Raw genomic sequence first — 18,548 nt, 5'->3', positions numbered from 1 at the left:
TAAGCAACTCCCACTCATATTGGAATAGTATCTTGAATATCCATCTGGGAGATTTGAGTACCTTGTGCTTAGGTTTGTAGACAAACAAACATGTGATTTGTGTCAAGAGGCCTGTGACAAGTTTATTTTAGAGAATTTACAACCAAACTTTAAAGGAATACTGGATCCAGTCCGACAGTCTGTGAAGCTCTAATCCTGCAGGCCAAATTCATGCAGGTGGTTTCTGCAATCAATGGGACTACTCACCCAACTTTGATTCTGTAAACATTTGAGCACTTGCTTTACTTAGCTACCATAAGTAGAGACTATGCGCATGTATAAGTGTTTGCAGGATCAAGGTGAGTAGGTGAGTAGTCCCACTGATTTCAGAAAGACCACTTGCATGAATTTGGCCTGCAGGATTGGAATTTTACAGATTACAGGATTGGATCCAGTATTCTTTTAAAGTTTGGTTGTAAATTCTCTAAAGTAAACTTGTGAAAACTTGCGTAAATTTGGGCAGCAGGACTGGTTCCAAAGTGAGGTTAAAAATAAGCATTTTAAACTACGTTGTTAAGAATTTAAATGATGAAAACTGAAATAATTTTATGAATTTATTTTACATCATTCATTCTGTTTTTATATTTCTTTCTACGTGGGCCATAAAAAGAAACTAATCAGTTTCACTTTTATTTCTAGTCAGTTTCTTGTCATCTTTACTTTTTTGCCTTTGTGCTCTACAAGCACAGAGTATGTGGGTTGCAAGAACCCCAGGGGAATGTTTCAATTAAAAATCCACCCCAAATGTTTTCATTGGAATATTAAATATAAAGATGTGAATATATTGATCATAAAATATTTTATTTATTCTTCTTATGAAGGGTGAATTTTGGCCTTCAATCACCTTTACAGTGTTTCATTGACATATTATGTCAAGCAATCAAGGTACAAGTCACATGTGTTTAAATTAATTACAGTTTGACCTGATTCAGTTGCATTTTTGAAAGTTTAAAATCTTCAGGGAAATACAGTGAATATTTCCAAAAGTTGTGACACATTCTTTGCTTACCTCTTTAATATGTCTAGATTTTACATTTCAGATTGTCCAAGCATGTGGTAAAAAGCACCAACCAACCAACCAAAAAAAAAAAAACCCCCACAAACCCCGACAGTCCCTTGATGATATCCTATTAGTTCCAACTTTTCCACATCTCTGCTTTACCCTTGCTTGCTAGTGTTTAACAGTCAGTGAAGTGACCTTCCCAAGAGGATCCAAGAATGGTCAGGGCAAGATAAAGATAAACATTTTGCTTTCAGTGCAGTTTAAGAACCCCATCTCTGACTGCCGTAATGGATCACTAGTGTCTCCTGGAAGCAATCTTGACTGTTATTCCTGCCTCCTGTGAATTGCTTCATTCCAGTTTTAGCTTTTGTGACTTCCTGAGCACCAACTGCCATACAAGCTACATAACAATTCACTTTCAACCTTATAACATGTTTGGTTTTGTTACCGATATTGTGTAAACATACATTTGAAATTTGTTAGTCTTTTGTTTTATGCATTTGTGTTAATAATATTGCCACTATCATGTCACCCCTAGTGACTCACATTTCCCCTCTTTGGCTTACCACTTCTAGCAAATTATTTTTCCACCTTTCTCTGTTAACATGCTCCAAGATTCCACCCCACAGCCAAGTAATTGAAATTAATCCATTCAGGAGCACTTCACAGCACCTGTTCCCTCCTCTGTTCACACTTGAATCACTCCACAAGTACTGATTTATCCTAGTTCAGTCTGGTTTATTTTCAAGTTTCTCCTTTGTTTTAACCACCACTTTCTTTAGCTAGGCTCTTTTTGGAGAACATTGTGCTGATACCACTCCAGTGACACAGTTCTTGTCGGGACACTGCTAAAGAAGCTCTTGCCACTGCATATGGACCACTGGCAAACCATAACTGCCAAGAGTGGAAAGTCCATTGTAATCTGGTGGAGCTACCCCTTGCCTGTTCTTGGGGAAGGTGGGAGCTTGAGGGAGCTTCCCTTGAACTACAAAATAATCTTTTGGAGGATAGATTTGTCTTCATTAGCAGTCTGTATGGGAGCTGTTAACATGACGCTTACTGCTATAGTGCAGTCTATCTTGGAGTATGTAGAATTCTTACCATATTTTATAGGGGAGTACCTTTGCCTTTATGCTGACACACCCTGTGGTTGCTGCAGTGGTGGTGGTTCTCTGATTTCTGCTGCTCTTATTTATACCAGATAGACCCACGAGATGGTGAAGTTCTCCCCTGGGTATAGCTTACTAGCTTACTTCTTATCACACAAGGTTTTGACCATATTGATTGCTTATCTTATTGACGGAACATATAGGCTGGTCCTTCCCTCACCAAGCTTTATTTTATCCTTACATCCACTCTCCTCCCTCACCTCTACCATTACACACCCTCTCTTCCCACAAATTGCCTTATCTCCCATCCAACTCCTTTTCCTGTGCTCACTGCAACATTGTCTCTTCTCCTCTCAACAGAAAATGTACCTTCCCCTGCTCTTCAGTCTGTCATTGCTAACTATGTGTTGTGTCCTTGCTTACATAGATAGTTGGGTGGGGGAATCATCAACATATATTGGTAATCCCTAGCTGTCCCATCCATCCATACAAAAAAAAATACAGAGAGCCATCAAGATCCATGTATGTCATGCCAAAGCAGCATCTTTTTTTTAATAATCCATGCCCTCCCTTCTTCTGACACTTCCGTTGCTTAATTTAATCATTAGTGATCTTTAAACTTGGAGCTTGATCATGCAAGTGCTTATGCATTTATCTATACTATGTTTGCAAGATGTGGGCCTTAGATAGTAAGCTCTTCACGGGAGTGGTCTGTTATTTTTAAATGCCTGTAGAGCACAGCTGTGGCACTGCAGAAGTAATAATCATATTTAAGACACATTTATTACTTGGTTAACCTTGTGGTGAAGCTGGTGATGCATCAACAGAGTGTGGTTTATCCCTTTTTTTTATCAGTGGGGTAGACATCTGTGTCAGGTGCTGTTTGTTTCATTTGACTCAATTGTTTCTTGTAGCAACACTTCTTTAGGACTCTGGGAAAAAAAATAAGTATCAGTCCATCAGAAGCTATGTTAGAACAACATTAAGGGTTGTCCTGTAGTTTGGATAGCTGGATCTTACATTGGGATGAGGAAGGAGTTGCCTAAGTGGCAGTCCACAAAGGGATTCTGGCTCACCACCCAGAGAGCCTCAGAGAGATCAGGGGGATATGTGACAGAAGGGGAGCTGCAACACCATTTCAGATGGGTGCAGCATAAGGTCCTCCTTTGTTGACCTTTCTTTGCAGGCTGATGTATAAGGGAGTAGGCTTGAGGTCTTATTTCCTCTGGTTGTCAAGTGCACTGCCAGCACTAAACACTCCTGGTTCTTGTATATGGCAGCTTGAGCCTGAAAAGTGCTCTGCATTCTGGCACTTATCCAGTAAAACACTTTAGCACATGCATAGCTTAAAACCATGCATAGTTCCATTGATTTCAATAAAGGTAAATTACACGTTTCTCACCAGTATGTAATAGGACTTTTCTAAAGAATGTATGCTATCTCAATAACAATTTTTACCATAAACCAATTAATTCAGTTGACATAATTGTGTTGGAAACTAAAGTCTCCTGATTCATTATTTGGGAGGTGAGAAATATTTTCAATTACATTTTAAAATGTCTGAGCTTTTTGTAATTTGTTTCCATTTTGTGAAAACCTGCCAGATTTTTATTGTTTGTTTATTTTCTGTTATTGCTTTTGCTCAAAAAATGAACCCCTAAGTTTGGTCTAATTTTTTTAACAAAATACTCTGTTTTAAAGAGTGAAATTTCAATTTGATGAAGATCAGCTTTCATATGAAAATGTACAAGACATGACATTATACAAAAAAATTAAATTGCAGTATGCAAAATTTTGCTGTCCAAAGATGGCTTGGAATCACATGAACATTTTTTCACAATTTTTTTTTCACAGCCCTATTTATAATATATAATTTACATGAATGCAAATTATTTTTTTAAGGAGGAAAGGGGGGAAACTTCTGTCTCTTGCATTTAGGAAATATTCTACTGGATTAAAAAAAAGTGGAAATCTGGTTTTCATTTTTGACAAACCAGGTTTCTTTACACTGAACCTTGCTCTCTTATTTCAACATTAGTGAAATATAACTGTAATTGCTGGCACATCTCTCCTTTTAAAAGAACTTATGAATGTTTTTCCCCTTGAATTAAATAAGCTTCAATTTTAATAACTTTCAAAATAATCATAAACTACAGAACAAAGAAAGTGAACTGACAAGCATTTATTTTTGCAACCTTGAACTGTGTAACTGTTTCCTGTACTGTGAATTGTACTCTTTTTTTTTTCTTTTGAGGTGTAAGTAAAATAACTTAAATGAGCATTGGTGTGTGCTCTCCATGGGCTAACCGAATCAGACTCTAAACTTTTATCTGGATCTATGGAGCTTGGATATAAATTGAAAAGATCACAGCTATGGGGAGAAGACCTATACTGTAAAGGCCTTTCTGCATAGATTATGAACATCATAACTCAATAATTTTTTTTCAAAACTATAGTTATAATTGGACCCAATGGGGGTCTCTCTCTTTGATCAGATCACAGTAACTGTGACTTTACAGTGGAAAATGTCACTACTGTGAAGGTTTATCACCTGTAGAGCTGGTCTTTTCTCTGATGCCATGTTCAGTTCTCATTAGCATTATTCAAAGTTTAGTTGTTAATTAGGTTGACACTTCAATTACAATCATCATCTACAAGAACAGCCATGACTGCTTGCATAAAGAAACAAAAAGATATTCATTCTTGCATACATTTATAAAAGAATGAAACCTATTTTGGTGATACTTTGGGCTTATAAGGGTAGCCTAAATGTTCTGTTTAAAGAGTAACCCGACTTAAAATAAATAATGCTTTGGACAGTATCTGATAACTTATGTATTGTTTTGCAAGGCACTTTGCAATAAAAATTAATATGGAAATACATCTTTGTAATAATTGGAATTGATTTTTTTTCTCCAACTGTCTGGTATTTGGCATCTTAAAACAAGGATGGAAGAACTTTTCTTATTAACTACATTCACACATCTTTCTTGTTTTTAGGAATATCAGAATAATTCCAAAATATATGATATTTCTCCAAAGCTTCCTTAACAAAAGAATGGCCTTTTAATCTAACATTACTCGTGCCTTCCAGAGTTGTACCATCAGAACTTGTTTACCACATAAAACAGAGTAGATCTTCAGAAATCAGATGCTGGAATTAATGTTTTTTTCTTAATGCAGGTGCCTCATCACTAATAAAAGGGTGTTATCCCCTCCCTTTTCCATCCCTTTCACCCCCCCTCCACCCCATTCAGATGTTTTATTCCTTAGGACAGTTCTAAAGACACTGCACTATTGAATTTATACAGGCTTTCCCCAACTAGCAAACAATAGTGGCAACTGCTCCCATGATGCATGAAAAATGATGCATGCTAATAAGTTGGCAACAAAAAATCTAAAATTGAGTGGTAAGTGAGCTTTAAGTGCCCTTAAAAATAACCCTCCACAGCATAAATGAAAGATACCCAACTGGCTTCGTCTCAGACAAGCAGACACATGTTATGATTGCAAAAAATCTGCAGAAAAGTGGCTCACAAGCAGTTTACTGTAAAATAATTAAAGCTTATTTATGTCAAGAGGCCTTGGGAAAAAAAAGAGAGCATAAACCAATTTACATTAGCACTTTACCATCATCCCCCGCTTTCGTTTCAATTAACAGACCAGCAGGTGCTCTTTGCAGTTAAAAAGATAAGCTATCAAGGAGGAGGATGAATTTTTGGCTGACCTGTAGACACTGTGGTTTGCCTGCTGATTGGGTTCATACCTTGCTGTACCAATTTCTGAGGTGTTAATTTAACTGTTCCTCTCTGTCATGCAGGTCTCAGCCTTGAAAAATAAACTGAAGAAGCAGTCTACAGCTACGGGTGATGGAGTAGCTAGGGCCTTCCTTAGGACACAGGCAGCATTGTTTGGATCCTACAGAGATGCACTAAGATACAAACCTGTAAGGCTTTTTATTATTTTAATTTGTTTTCCTTTATTCATAAGAACAGAAACTCACTATTTTACTGTCTGCAAGAAAAGTACTAAAATCTTATCACAATCTTAAGGGTTTCAAAAAACAACATGCCCTAAACATTATCTTAAACGTGGTAATAAGCTGGTATTCTACAAGTTGGGTACACGTGCTTCTTTGACTTTTGAACCTTGAGCATCTGAACAATCTGTGTTTTACTTACAGTAGGTACTTGCCCGCCAGCAAACTACTTTCCATTTGTCTCAGTCATAGAAACTAAAAATGGAGCTCTAATAAAGAAACTACTTGTATGGCTCACTTAGGATTAGTGATGGACTGCAGGAACTGACAAGGTTGGGGAAGGGACTGACTAATTTGGAGGTTGGTCATTTTCTCTACTTAGAATCCCCCAAAAGCTTTTACTACCTCCTAGCAAAGGTATCTAGATCATCTAGTGGAACTGTTTTTGGTTTGGCTGTGTCAGGAAGCAGGGCCTGCAGCAGAGCCAGTCTCCAAGCAACCTAACGACCACAGCTGGCCTGTAGTAGGCTGCCTGATTGGCTACACTGACTGATTGGTTAGAAGAGGCAGCAGACCAGCTCTTTAAGCCCTGCTGCAGAAGCCCTTCAACAGATGCTCAAAATATTTGCTATTGGCTGTGTTAGCACCTGCGCCTGCCAATAGCCCCAGCCTTGTGCTTGCCTTGCCTCACTGATAACCTGCTCCTGATTCTTGGCTTCAGTTCCTGATTTCTGACTCTCTTCTCTGGCATCAGGCCTCTGATTCTGTCTTTGACACCAGGCTCCAATTCCTGACTACCAACTCCTGCTCTAAGCACTCAGCCTGACTCCTGCTCTAACCACTCTGTACAACTGCCCATACCCTGATCACTGACAGGCTGTTTGGTGAATCCAGCATGCTCATGACCTGTGACATTCCTACTTTGATATCAGTAATAGGGCAGGAAGGGATGAAAGCCCGTCTGTCTTAGCAAAATTTCAGAATGTGTGTGTTTCTGAGGTTCAGTTGGTGCTTTGTAGACTGGAGCTAGCATAGATCTTTGTCTTTTCTGTTTTGTTAATGCTGGTGGAGTAATGCTGAGCCTATTGGTGACAGATGTGGTTAATGCCTATCAAAAGGTGGCACTTTCACAGCTGCAAGTAAATGTTCAGAGAAGCAGCCTACTTAAAATACTTTCCTCTAACACTGACTTATTTGCAAACTACTGAGTGGTCTCTAGGGGAAGGATAGTGAGATCATGTTGGTTTGGTAACTCAAGTATAATCATGATCTGATATTTCTGACACTTTTGTCTAAATTCTAACTGCCTGATGTCCTGGATTCAGCTCTAGTTAACAGAATTGTTGGTGATCTTATGATAGACATGAGGGATCTGTCATTTGAAATCTGTCAACCTCTGATTCAGATGATCACTAGATGTAAGTGGGTAGGCTGTGGTTCCTGATAGTAATAGGCAGAATTGTTTGTGATCTCTAATTACTCTCATTCTGGTATGAGAGATACACCTCTACCTCGATATAACACTGTCCTCGGGAGCCAAAAAATCTTACCACGTTATACGTGAAACCGCGTTATATCGAACTTGCTTTGATCTGCCAGAGTGCGCAGCTCTGCTCCCCCCGGAGCACTGCTTTACCACGTTATATCAGAATTCGTATTATATCGGGTCACGTTATATCGGGGTAGAGGTGTATCAGAAAGTAATGATGGGTGCCTTCTTGTTGTTCAAGTCTCTCTTTTACAGGCTGCCTTGTTTACTGTTGACCTTTTTCATACCGATCCCTCACTATCATTCTGACTGGCAGAGACAAGGCAAATGAAGGAATATCTTTTATTGGACCAAATTCTGTTGGTGAGAGAGACAAGCTTTCAAGCCACACAGAGCTCTTCTTCAGGTCTGCTGTGTGGCTTGAAAGCTTGTCTCTCTCACCAACAGATGTTGGTCAAATAAAAGATATTACCTCACCCACCTCGTCTCTCTACTATCCTGGGACTAACATAACTACAACTGTATTCTGACTGGCAGGCATTTTTCTTTAGATGAAAGACAACTAACTAAGTTGACCCATATAAGATTGAAATGGTGTACCAGGGATAAGCAACTGAGATAAGCAATTTTAAGGAATGTGTGAATGTGCTATTTTTTGTACGTGGGTGGCCTATAGCAACTACCGAATTTTAGATTTAAAATAATTGCTATTTGATCCGAAAGTCCATGTTGCAATAGTATCTAAAATAGCTATGCAAAATTTCAAGATCTGTAGAATCCAGTGCAGGACTCGAGTTATGAGTGCATTTCAGACACCCAATCTTCTTCTTTCCCTGGAGGTTCTCCCCATTACAGACCTTCACAGTTGTTCTTACTTTTGCTGTCTCCATAATAGATTGTTGTAATTTGTTCCAAATGAGATCTATATGAAATTGATTTGGAAACTGCAGCCATTGCAGAATGGGGTTGCCCATCTGCTCATTGCTATAAGAGTGAGGGAGCCTTCAGTATTGATTCTCTGCAGTTTGCCTTGACTGTTGGTGCACAAACAAGTTAATTTCAGTGTCTTAATCTACATCTAATATATGTGAAGAAGAAAGTGTTGTTGAGGTAGAGCAGGCTCTCCTTACATTCTGACCTGATGTTTGATCTGGAAATGACCAAGGAAGAGGTCCTTTTTGGTTCAGTAAGTCTGCTGGAGTTCATCTATAACTATCTTCAAGGTGCTGCACGAGGTCTCCTTGTTCAGTTCAACTTCCCTTTTAACAACTTCTTCTCTTTTTACTATGGTAATATTAAAAAGTCACCATTTTTCATCAATTGCTCCATTCCGATTTGAGAAACCCATGTTTTCCATTGTACTGATAATAATATGAAATTGTAATACAAGTTGGAAAATATTTTTTAATAATAACCTATGTAGCTCCTCCTTTCAGGATTATTTGCTTTTGCCCTCCCTCTGCCTCCCCTCCCTTTTTTTACTCCAGCGGTAATATATATAAGAGAAATTTATATGTGGACTCACTATGGGAAAGGGTCTAATTAGGGCACCATGTTGGAATTTCTCAGCCTGCTGGCCATTGTCAGCCTGTCTTAGATTGGAAGATACCAGTCAAAAATGGAAAATATAACTTAAGAAAAGAAATAGCTAGTATATTTAAAACTTAACATTATTTCAAGTGATAATATTCAATGTCAATTGCTGTTCATATTGTTTTAACTAATATAGGTTCCATCATGCCCAGAAGCTATTTTTCCTTGGAGATAAATCTGACCTCTTCTAAATTGCTATATAAAATAGGAATGTAGTACTTGTTTATGAAATTCATATATTATTTCTTTAGACTTCTGATTTACAGGATTCTTAGTGTGCTGTTATGGTTTTATCTCTGGGTTACCAGTTTGAACTTTGTCCAGGTTAATAGTTACTGAGAGTTGTTGTCTAATGACTGATCAAAGACCTATATGAAATGAGTTGGTTTCAGTTCAGTACCTAGTGGATGTGGATCTATATTACAAAACAACCTCATCACAGTTAATTGGCACCATTCGGGAGTATTCTCAGAAGAGATGTGTCCTGTACTGAATGGATATAGAGAATTTATTCTCTCTCACGCCAGAAACCATAGTGATGGGTGCAGTATGAAAACTCAAATAAGAGTCACAGACTGTATCTACTTTTATATTGGGCTTCATATAATGTTTCACATTGGCATTTTAAAGGGATATACTCAAATGAGAAGATTCATTCTATAATTTTAAAATAATTATAATGATATAAATAAGTTGATCATATTTTCAGAAACAAAACCTGGACTGCTTTTGTGGCACCATTTTTATGGTCACAAAACAGCCATACAAAAGTACACTTTTGTAATTGTATGTTGGGGTTAATACTGTTTGCTTTTGACTCAAAAGCATATTTTTCAGTTTGGTGGATTTTTTTCCAATACCCTAATGCACTGAATGAGTTTAACTTGAAACATGAAATATTCACTTTGGGTAAAAGAACAGCTTTGTTAGTGTTTGCGCTCACTCAACTTTCCCGTTAACTCCAAACACTGTTCTTCACAGTAAACACTTATTTCGTGGGACTGTTTGTTTCTAGTAAACACAGAACAAATTTTCCTCAGCATAACAGTATGTTTTGAACATACATACACCTCTACCCCGATATAACGCGACCCGCTATAACACGAATTCTGATATAACGCGGTAAAGCAGCGCTCTGGGCGGGCGGGGCTGCGCACTCCGGTGGATCAAAGCAAGTTCAATATAACGCGGTTTCACCTATAACGCAGTAAGATTTTTTGGCTCCCAAGGACAGCGTTATATCGAGGTAGAGGTGTATTGTAGTTATTAAAAAAATATGATTGATTGAAATGGAAAAGTGGAATAGTGAAAGAAGTTCTGGGACACCAGCACATCATATGAAAACTTGAGACTATCCCTTTAAAGGCAGGACATCTATAAAGGTGACTGTTCATATCATTTGTAAAGAATAATTGTAAGAAATACAGTCTTGCTCATAAAAGTTTAGTTTGGTGTTATTCCCCTGTAAAAGCAATAATAATCGATTGCTCTCACTTAATACACTACTACAACAAACTAATATAAAACAATCAAGTTGATACTGCTTCCAAACATTGGTAATTTCAGTAATTGTAAAAAGACAGACAGACAGACTCTCTCTCTGTTTCTTTCTATCTGTAACCCTACAATTGTAAAAGTTCCACTTTCCCATATTTACCATTTTATTGTGTTTCCAATACTTCCAATGAAGTGGAGGAAGAGAAAATAAGATAATTGATTCTGTTCTTAATTTCTTCCCTATTATTTGGTAAATGGCTATAAAAATGGGAAATGAAATCAAAACTAAACCTCTTAATTGGCTCACTGAATAATGATGAGTTTGTACACAACTCTGCACAAGCAAGATTTGAGTCAGTCTCTATGCCATCAGGAATTAAGGGTGAATCTCTACTGGTATAGAGCTGACGTAGGGGAAGTTAGGCCACTCCCTCTTTTTGCTGCCATGAGAACAGCCAGTTCAGTTGGAATTATTGTTTCCTCTGTGCATTACTTTGCATTTATCAACATTGAATTTCATCTGCCATTTTGTTGTCCAGTCACTCAATTTAGTAAGGTCCCTTTGTAACTCTTAGCAAACAGCTTTGGACTTAACTATCTGGAGTAATTTTGTGTCATCTGCAAATTTTTCCATTTCACTGTTTACCCCGTTTCCCAGACCATTTATGAATACAACCCTTTTTCCAAATCATTTATGAATATATTCCTTTAGGAATACCAATCTATGACATTACATAATGGTTCAAATATTGCGGTTATGTAAACCGAGATATGAGTTACACATCAGATGCAAAGGTTATAGTAGTGTAATTAGCATAATGATGTCGTCATTCAGTTTGTCTGCAAAATTGGTATTCTTTCTCTCCCCCTTATTTTACACTTTCTTGTCATGTTGTTTTTATGCTACAGGCCCTTGTATCCCATCCATGTAAACATTGCAATCATTTTCCACGACACTTGAAACTTACTTTATGCAATGCATATACTACTAGACTGTTTGCATCAGATATGTAATTGATGTCACTGTTTACATCACTACTGAATTTGACCCAAAGACTCCTATAGGGGTGGTGTCCAATTAGATCAGGTCTCGATTTTTGCCAAGACTTTGTTCCAAAGTTGCAAATTATCATTACTCAAAGTTTTGTTTGGGTCAGCTTCCTTTCTGTTTTAATGTTAGGTGGTTTATTCTCCCCCGCACTCCTACCCCTGCCCAAAGGGGAGGTAACTTCAATATCTTTTTCTTTTGTATGACTTAATCTTTCTGTTGCCTAACTTTTTGAAGGAAAGCCAGAATTTTTTAGCATAGAAAATAAATCATACCAGTTTATATTCTTAACTCTTTTTTAATTAGATATGTTTTTTAAGGAATACTATTTGTTTTGTTATTGTATGTAAAATAGATTATTTTTCCTCCCTACTTTATCATGATGAATTACACTTTTATCACACCAGTGTTTATTCCCCTCCAATATTTTTTAACAAATTAGTAAACAGTTTTTCTCCTTTGCTTATTTTCATGATGTGATGTTTAGTCCTTAAAAAGCATAGACTTCCACTCCCATTCATTACAAACATTCACCCTCTTTTTTGCCAGAATCAATCTGTTTTGCTTACACAACCTTTCCTGTTCTGAACACAGACTGGGGATAGGCATACCTGGTTAAGCAAGAAGTTTCTATACCCTGAAAAGAGATATTAGCTGACTAGTATTAGGGTATATTTAATGCTTGGGATTGGTGATTCCTATTCTTATACCCCGTTCTTATACCCTGGTTCTTAACCAGCAAAGTGTATGTGTGAACCATGCCTTCTTCCAGGGCATTCTGTAAGGATCAGCAGCCAGGTTATCTGATTACACCTTCAGCATGGCATACATGTTCACTTGTCTGTGGGGAAATATTTGCTTCTGGTTTATTTAGGCTTATGTTTCAGAATTTGATTGTTATCGTTTAGAGGGCAGGAGTACCTTGCAATGGGATCTGATTTGCCTTAACCCTTCTCCCAGAATTTGGGCTTGGGTTTGGCAGTGGCTGCAGCTAAAGCACTTTTGGAGGAAAGAAAATCCGATGCAAGAATAGGCCTTTTGATTAGGTGCAGGACTCTCGGGCTTCACCCTAAGCCCTCCTGTAAGATTTTTAGCTTGAGGATTGTATTAAGGGCCACAACTTCATTTACAGGGTAAACATCCTTTGGGCCTGTAGGGTCTTCAGTATGTATGGCTTAGTTGTGATTCCAGGAAGTGCCAGGTAATCTAGATTTTGCATTAGGTAAATAACATTGATGACAGAGGACTTTAAACTCAGACATTTATTTGTAAATTTTATTGGCACCATCCCAAATGGAAACAACAATAAAGTCCGGCTTTGTTCTTGGTTACTATCTGGATCTTTATCTACTAAGGTGCCATGAGAATGCCGGTAATTGTGGTATTTTCATCCTGGTACTATTAGATGCTCTCTTGTTACAAAGTGCAATGTTATAACGTAAAAGTAGAGATGTTTTTTAAAAACTCAGAGTTTGGTTAATGCAGAGTTGGAGACTACAGTTCTGCTTGTTCTCATAATGTAACCAACATAGAGTTACTGTATACCAAAACTGTATTAAATATGTTAAATAAGCTTTAATATTAACAATAATGAGCAACTGCTACAAGTGTCGCATCTTTTTGGTAGGAAAAGAAAACCAAATAAATTTCTGAACTACTTCTATGCATGGAAATAATTGAAATATGCATTTATTGTTGTTGTTAAATATTACTAGATTTGGAAAGCAACAGTATCTCTGCTAACCAAGATTGATTTTGATTTTAATATAATCATATAGGTTTAGCTTCATGTTTTATGTTTAACTTGAATGTTCCATCTGAGTCTGTATAAATAGCTTAATGAAAATGCGAATGCAGCTTAGAGGAACTGATTCCTGCTGTGTGCGGCAACCCATAAAAGGGCAAAAAAATTCTATAGCAACTGTTGTTAAAAGGACAGATATCTTGTATGGGCATAGATTGTTTGGTCTGAGTATTAGCTGTCTACTTTTCAATATAGAATCCCTACTGGGTTTTGATCGAACTTGCTTTGAAAGTACATTGTAGATCAATACTAAAGTGGCTAATGGACTGTGTGCTAGTTAAATATCAGTGAAACATTCCTCCAAAACTCAAAGTTTCTGAATTTATTCAATAGTATTTGTAAAAATAAATCTGTTAGAAATGTGTAGTTCATATCAGAAAACTGATATAAATATTTTTATTCATAGTTAGTAATTCGTTCTACTTTTTATAATAAAGCATTTCAGAATCCTTTTAGAATTACAGTACTTCAGGGTTATTCCTTATGCAATCTTATGTTAATCAAAATGTTTTACCCAATAAAATACAAGACATATGGGCTTGAATAACTGTGGTGTGAGTTAAATTGCTAGATGGAGTTTCAGAAGTACAAGGGATGCCCTGAAAAAAATTGCACTGATTTGAAAAATTCTGCTGGTTCTAAAGGAATTCTTATTCTGTATTTTTGATCTCCTGAGTAGAATCTTTCAAACTGGTGAAACTTTTAAAGCAAGCCTGCTTTAAGCAGGTGAGAATAACAATACATAAATGTATTCTTAAAGGCTTTTGTTTTTCAGTGTAAACTGTTTATGGATCTAAATAAAATTACATTTAACATACAGTTATTCTGTTTGTGAATCTGAGTTGCACTGCAAAGGGAGTGCAGATAGACCAGTGTTTACTGCAAATATTATGTCCCCATGGATGCTAGAAAAAGTCTGCTGGGGAACAACCCTCTCTATGCTTCAAAAATATGTATGAAGCACCCTCCCCAACAAGGTCATCACATCACAAAGGTATGACGGTGCCATAGAGCTAACATCTCTTAGGAGGCTAATGCTTTTGATATTACTAGCCACTCCTCCACCGATGCTTTACACTTCCTCTTATACTGGGACCTAGCCTCTCCTATATGGATGCACTGGAAGGAAAAAATTCATTTGTGCTCACTTCCTCTCTTCAGTACTCTTACACATTGGGGGCATAGTTTAGTCCTTACATTTTCAAAACAAAATATTTGAAAGTAATTTTCTTAGTTATTTACCTGTCGTGTCCTGAGTTTGAGGGTCTATGGTACTTCCCTGGCATATGTTGGTAGCATCAGAGGGAATAGCTGTTCTCTACATGCAGCTTTAGATGCTTTTTTTATTTATAAAATATGCCTCTTTGAAATTTCTAGGTGCATGTACATATTAAAGAGTAATCATTACAAGCTGACTCAATGTCTCTAAACGAATCAACAACTTTCTATTCCCAAAAGTGTGCCACAGGTCACTTCCTCAGGTAAAGACCTATGTAAAGAGGTGGACCTTGCAGTGTACTTGTGATGTATTGAACAAATGGGGGAAGTAAGTTCCAGACGGGAGATGCTCTCTCAAAGACATCATGCTTCCAGTTTGCAGCCATTTAAATCTGAGGATTCAGTTTAAGCATTTCTGCTATCTCAGCTGTTGTGATCTTTTGTGACAAATCTGCTGAACAAAGAAAGGTTCTGTGGAATTGGGGGGCTGGTTGGTGATGAGTTGGTCAGAGAGGCAGATGATCTGGGGTATCTGGGGGGGATGGTGACATTTTGAAGATATTTGGTAGATTGCTTATTCAGATCCAATATGTACTACAGCCTAGCAGCAAAGGCAACTTAAATTGTTTGCCCTGAGACATGGTATAGCTGGTGAGCTACCAAGTACTGCACTGAAAAGGGATCGTGTACCACAGCTTTCCGTCCACCCCCCGAAGAAGGGAGGATTGTACTATAAAAATGAAGCATGTACTTTAGTGCTGGGCTGAATAGGGATGAACTTAACTATGTTCTTACGTGCTTTGATGAACTGGAGCCTAAGGCATCCAAGATCTAGTCTTTGAAAAATCAATATGGAAGGGAGCGCTTGAAAATATCAAAACAGGGTTTTAAAATGACATGTCAGTTGCTTTAATGTAACAGCTCTTTAGATAATATTCTTACCATTTACAAATAAATATAACATAAAGATCATTTGAAGATGATTTAGGGATACTTTTGGACAAACTCAGTAATGTGCTGACAGATCACATGAGGGAAACTCATTCTCTCAATCCTTAAGCATTGAACTACATTGTAAACTAGAATTTAGGAGAATTTGTGTAAAGCAGCACCTAAGGTTGCCAGAGTTAATAGGAGTAGGAGCAGGAGGAGGCAGTGATCATTGGCATAAATATGTTTGTCTTCAAAGTGGCCTGCAGTTTGTGTCTGAAAGGCTCCTCTGTTTCATTATTGTAAGGATCCACATAAGGAATGTCTGATCCTTTTTCTTCCCAATGCCAGAGGTATCTTTTACCCTATTCTGGGCTTTTACTATGTGTAAAAGTCTGTGGTAGTAAAATGTTCTATTAGCTGAGTCAGATGTGTATTCTAATATTTTATGCAGGACCTCAAATTGTCTGCTTTACCTAAATCTGGGAAAAACTCCTCCAACCTGGTGTATTTTTTTTATTTTTTTTTAATTTTTATTTTTAACCATGAAGGCATATGCTCTTGTCGGGTAGGTCCTTTGCCTGCATGACAATACTCCCTGCAGTATATCTCTCTGAATCATTATCATGGAAATAATATGCAGACTATACATTGATGTATTAAAATATTTAAAACCTTCTCTATGCTAGTGGAGTTTATGGAAATTAAACAGTTACCAGAATAATATAATTTAGGGGAGTCTTCCTCCTGTAATTTGATATGGTCACTATACAGTAGAGATAGATACTCTTTTATGCAATTAAGGGATAACACAGGAGTTACAATATAATTTTACTGTTTCCAGTTACTTTGATTAGCATCTATTAGCTTGCAGTAAATACTGTATATATTTACCTTGTCTCATCACTGTGTGTTTTTGACATGTCTACTCAGTATTCTTCACATTATTCTTACCTTCTTTTCCAAAGGCCACACAATTTACTGCATTAACAATTCAACTGACCTCTTTTAAACCTTTTGTATGACCATGTAATGACTCCCAGAAAAGACAGGAGGAGTCTTTAATTTGACAGTGAAATTGGTGAAAGAAAATAGTTACGTTTTATAATTATTTCCTGCTTAATCAAATTAGCTGCACACACATTAATGTTATATTTAGCACAACAAATAGACAAATAATCTGATGATAATCATAACATGTTGGTGTCCAGTCAGAATTTCTGCTTGCTTTTGCCATTGGTGTAAGTGCAGTTAAATCAGAGTAATTTTGTACAGTAGTTAAGATTCGTAACTCAAGCAGAGCATTGTCACCATCAAAATGTATTTTAGTGAAAACTTTAAAGATATCAACATTTTTGTCTTTTCAATGTTTTGTTACACTGTCTCTGCCTACTTTCCTTTTGAATTCAGTAAATACCTCTTTGATTGATGGGCAGTAACTGTACATGCTAACTTTTAAGGGGGGAAAATTGATGAAGGAGAATTTTAAATGTGCCAGTACTGGTTATAGCTAGGAGTACCTTCTAATGCGCTCTGTTTAAATTTAGGGAGAGCCTATCACTTTCTGTGAGGACAGTTTTGTGAAGCATCGTTCCAGTACTACCAAACAGTTCCTGGAAACTGCAGTGAATCTTCAACTTTTTAAACAGGTATGACAGGCCAATTGACCTCGTGATCTAACAGTTTCCTTCTAATAGATATCAGATATATATGTTCTCCTCTCTGCCTCTGTATCAATGCCTGCCAGCTTTTGAAAGCTCTCAAGAAGACCATTTTGAGAGGAAATACAGGAGAGAGAGGGAATGGCAAATGTTTAATTCCAATGAGTGTGGAAAAAATCTTCCCAATCCCATTGTATCTCAACACAGGAACAGAGACACTCCCCACTTTTACCCCAAAATGACTGGCTGTGTTTGCCTCTGGAGCCAATCAAGAACTCTCTTGATAAGGAAAAAGCAAGGAGCTCCTTGCTTTAGAAGCTGAACTTTTCAGCCTCTTCAGTATAGTCAGGCTCTATTGGTCAACAGACAGAGGACCAAAGCACTTAACACTTTGTTAGACAGAGATTGTGTCTGATTTAAGTACTGGATTCAAACTGTACTTGCTTCTTTGATTGGTAGAATCCACCGAATTTTTCAAAATCAAGACCTCAGCCAAACAAATAAATTAATAGTTTCATGAAAATTCCTCCATATTGAGGTTGGTTGAGTACAAAACAACAGTTCCTATGGAGGATTTACAGCTCAGTAATAACTATTGTAGTATTCACACAACATGGCTTCAACAAGATCCATTATACATTTTTTTTGTGCTATTATCTCCTGGCTTTTCTTTTTGTCCTCCCTTCGATTCCCTTATGTAATTTAGTTGTTTGAAAGCGGGTCAAGAGACTGACCATAAACTTGTAGACCAGTAAGCTTATCTTTGTTTGTGGGCAAATCTGAGAAAACATCTTAAGGGATAAGGTGGGAAAACTTCTAGAAAAAACATGGTTTGATTGAAGCTAGCCTGAATGAATTCAGGCAGGGGAGTGAATGCTTAACTAATCTGCTAGAGTTCTTTGAAGATATACTACCATAATAGATAAGGAAAATTCATTGGATGTAGAATACTTTGATTTTCAAAAAGCATTTGACAAGTTTCTGTATCAAAGATTAATGGCTAAGGTAGAGATTTATGGAATACAAGGATGCTAGCTTGTAGTAGTCATAGGTAGACACTTTTCTAATTGGACAAAATTATGGAAATACCTACAAATAAATAACATAAATACAGACTTTAAAAATAATAGATGGAGTACTCCAGGGATCAACTCTTAGAATCCAGTTTATTTTATTTC

At 37.1% G+C, this 18,548-nt stretch overlaps 1 protein-coding gene across 2 annotated transcripts in view; it reads left to right on the top strand.

The window, feature by feature from the left end:
- Positions 1-18,548, top strand: part of DENND1B (DENN domain containing 1B) — a 247,123-nt gene that overhangs the window by 181,037 nt on the left and 47,538 nt on the right. For both annotated transcript variants that reach the window (XM_034778352.1, XM_034778353.1), the window contains 2 exons: positions 5,972-6,097; positions 17,257-17,358. In XM_034778352.1, coding sequence (XP_034634243.1) covers positions 5,972-6,097; positions 17,257-17,358 — 228 coding nt within the window. The remainder of the gene's footprint in view (positions 1-5,971; positions 6,098-17,256; positions 17,359-18,548) is intronic.

The sequence above is a fragment of the Trachemys scripta genome, chromosome 8 (assembly GCF_013100865.1).
Source record: "Trachemys scripta elegans isolate TJP31775 chromosome 8, CAS_Tse_1.0, whole genome shotgun sequence".
NCBI lineage: Eukaryota > Metazoa > Chordata > Testudines > Emydidae > Trachemys > Trachemys scripta.
This window is presented reverse-complemented; position numbering and strand designations above follow the sequence as displayed.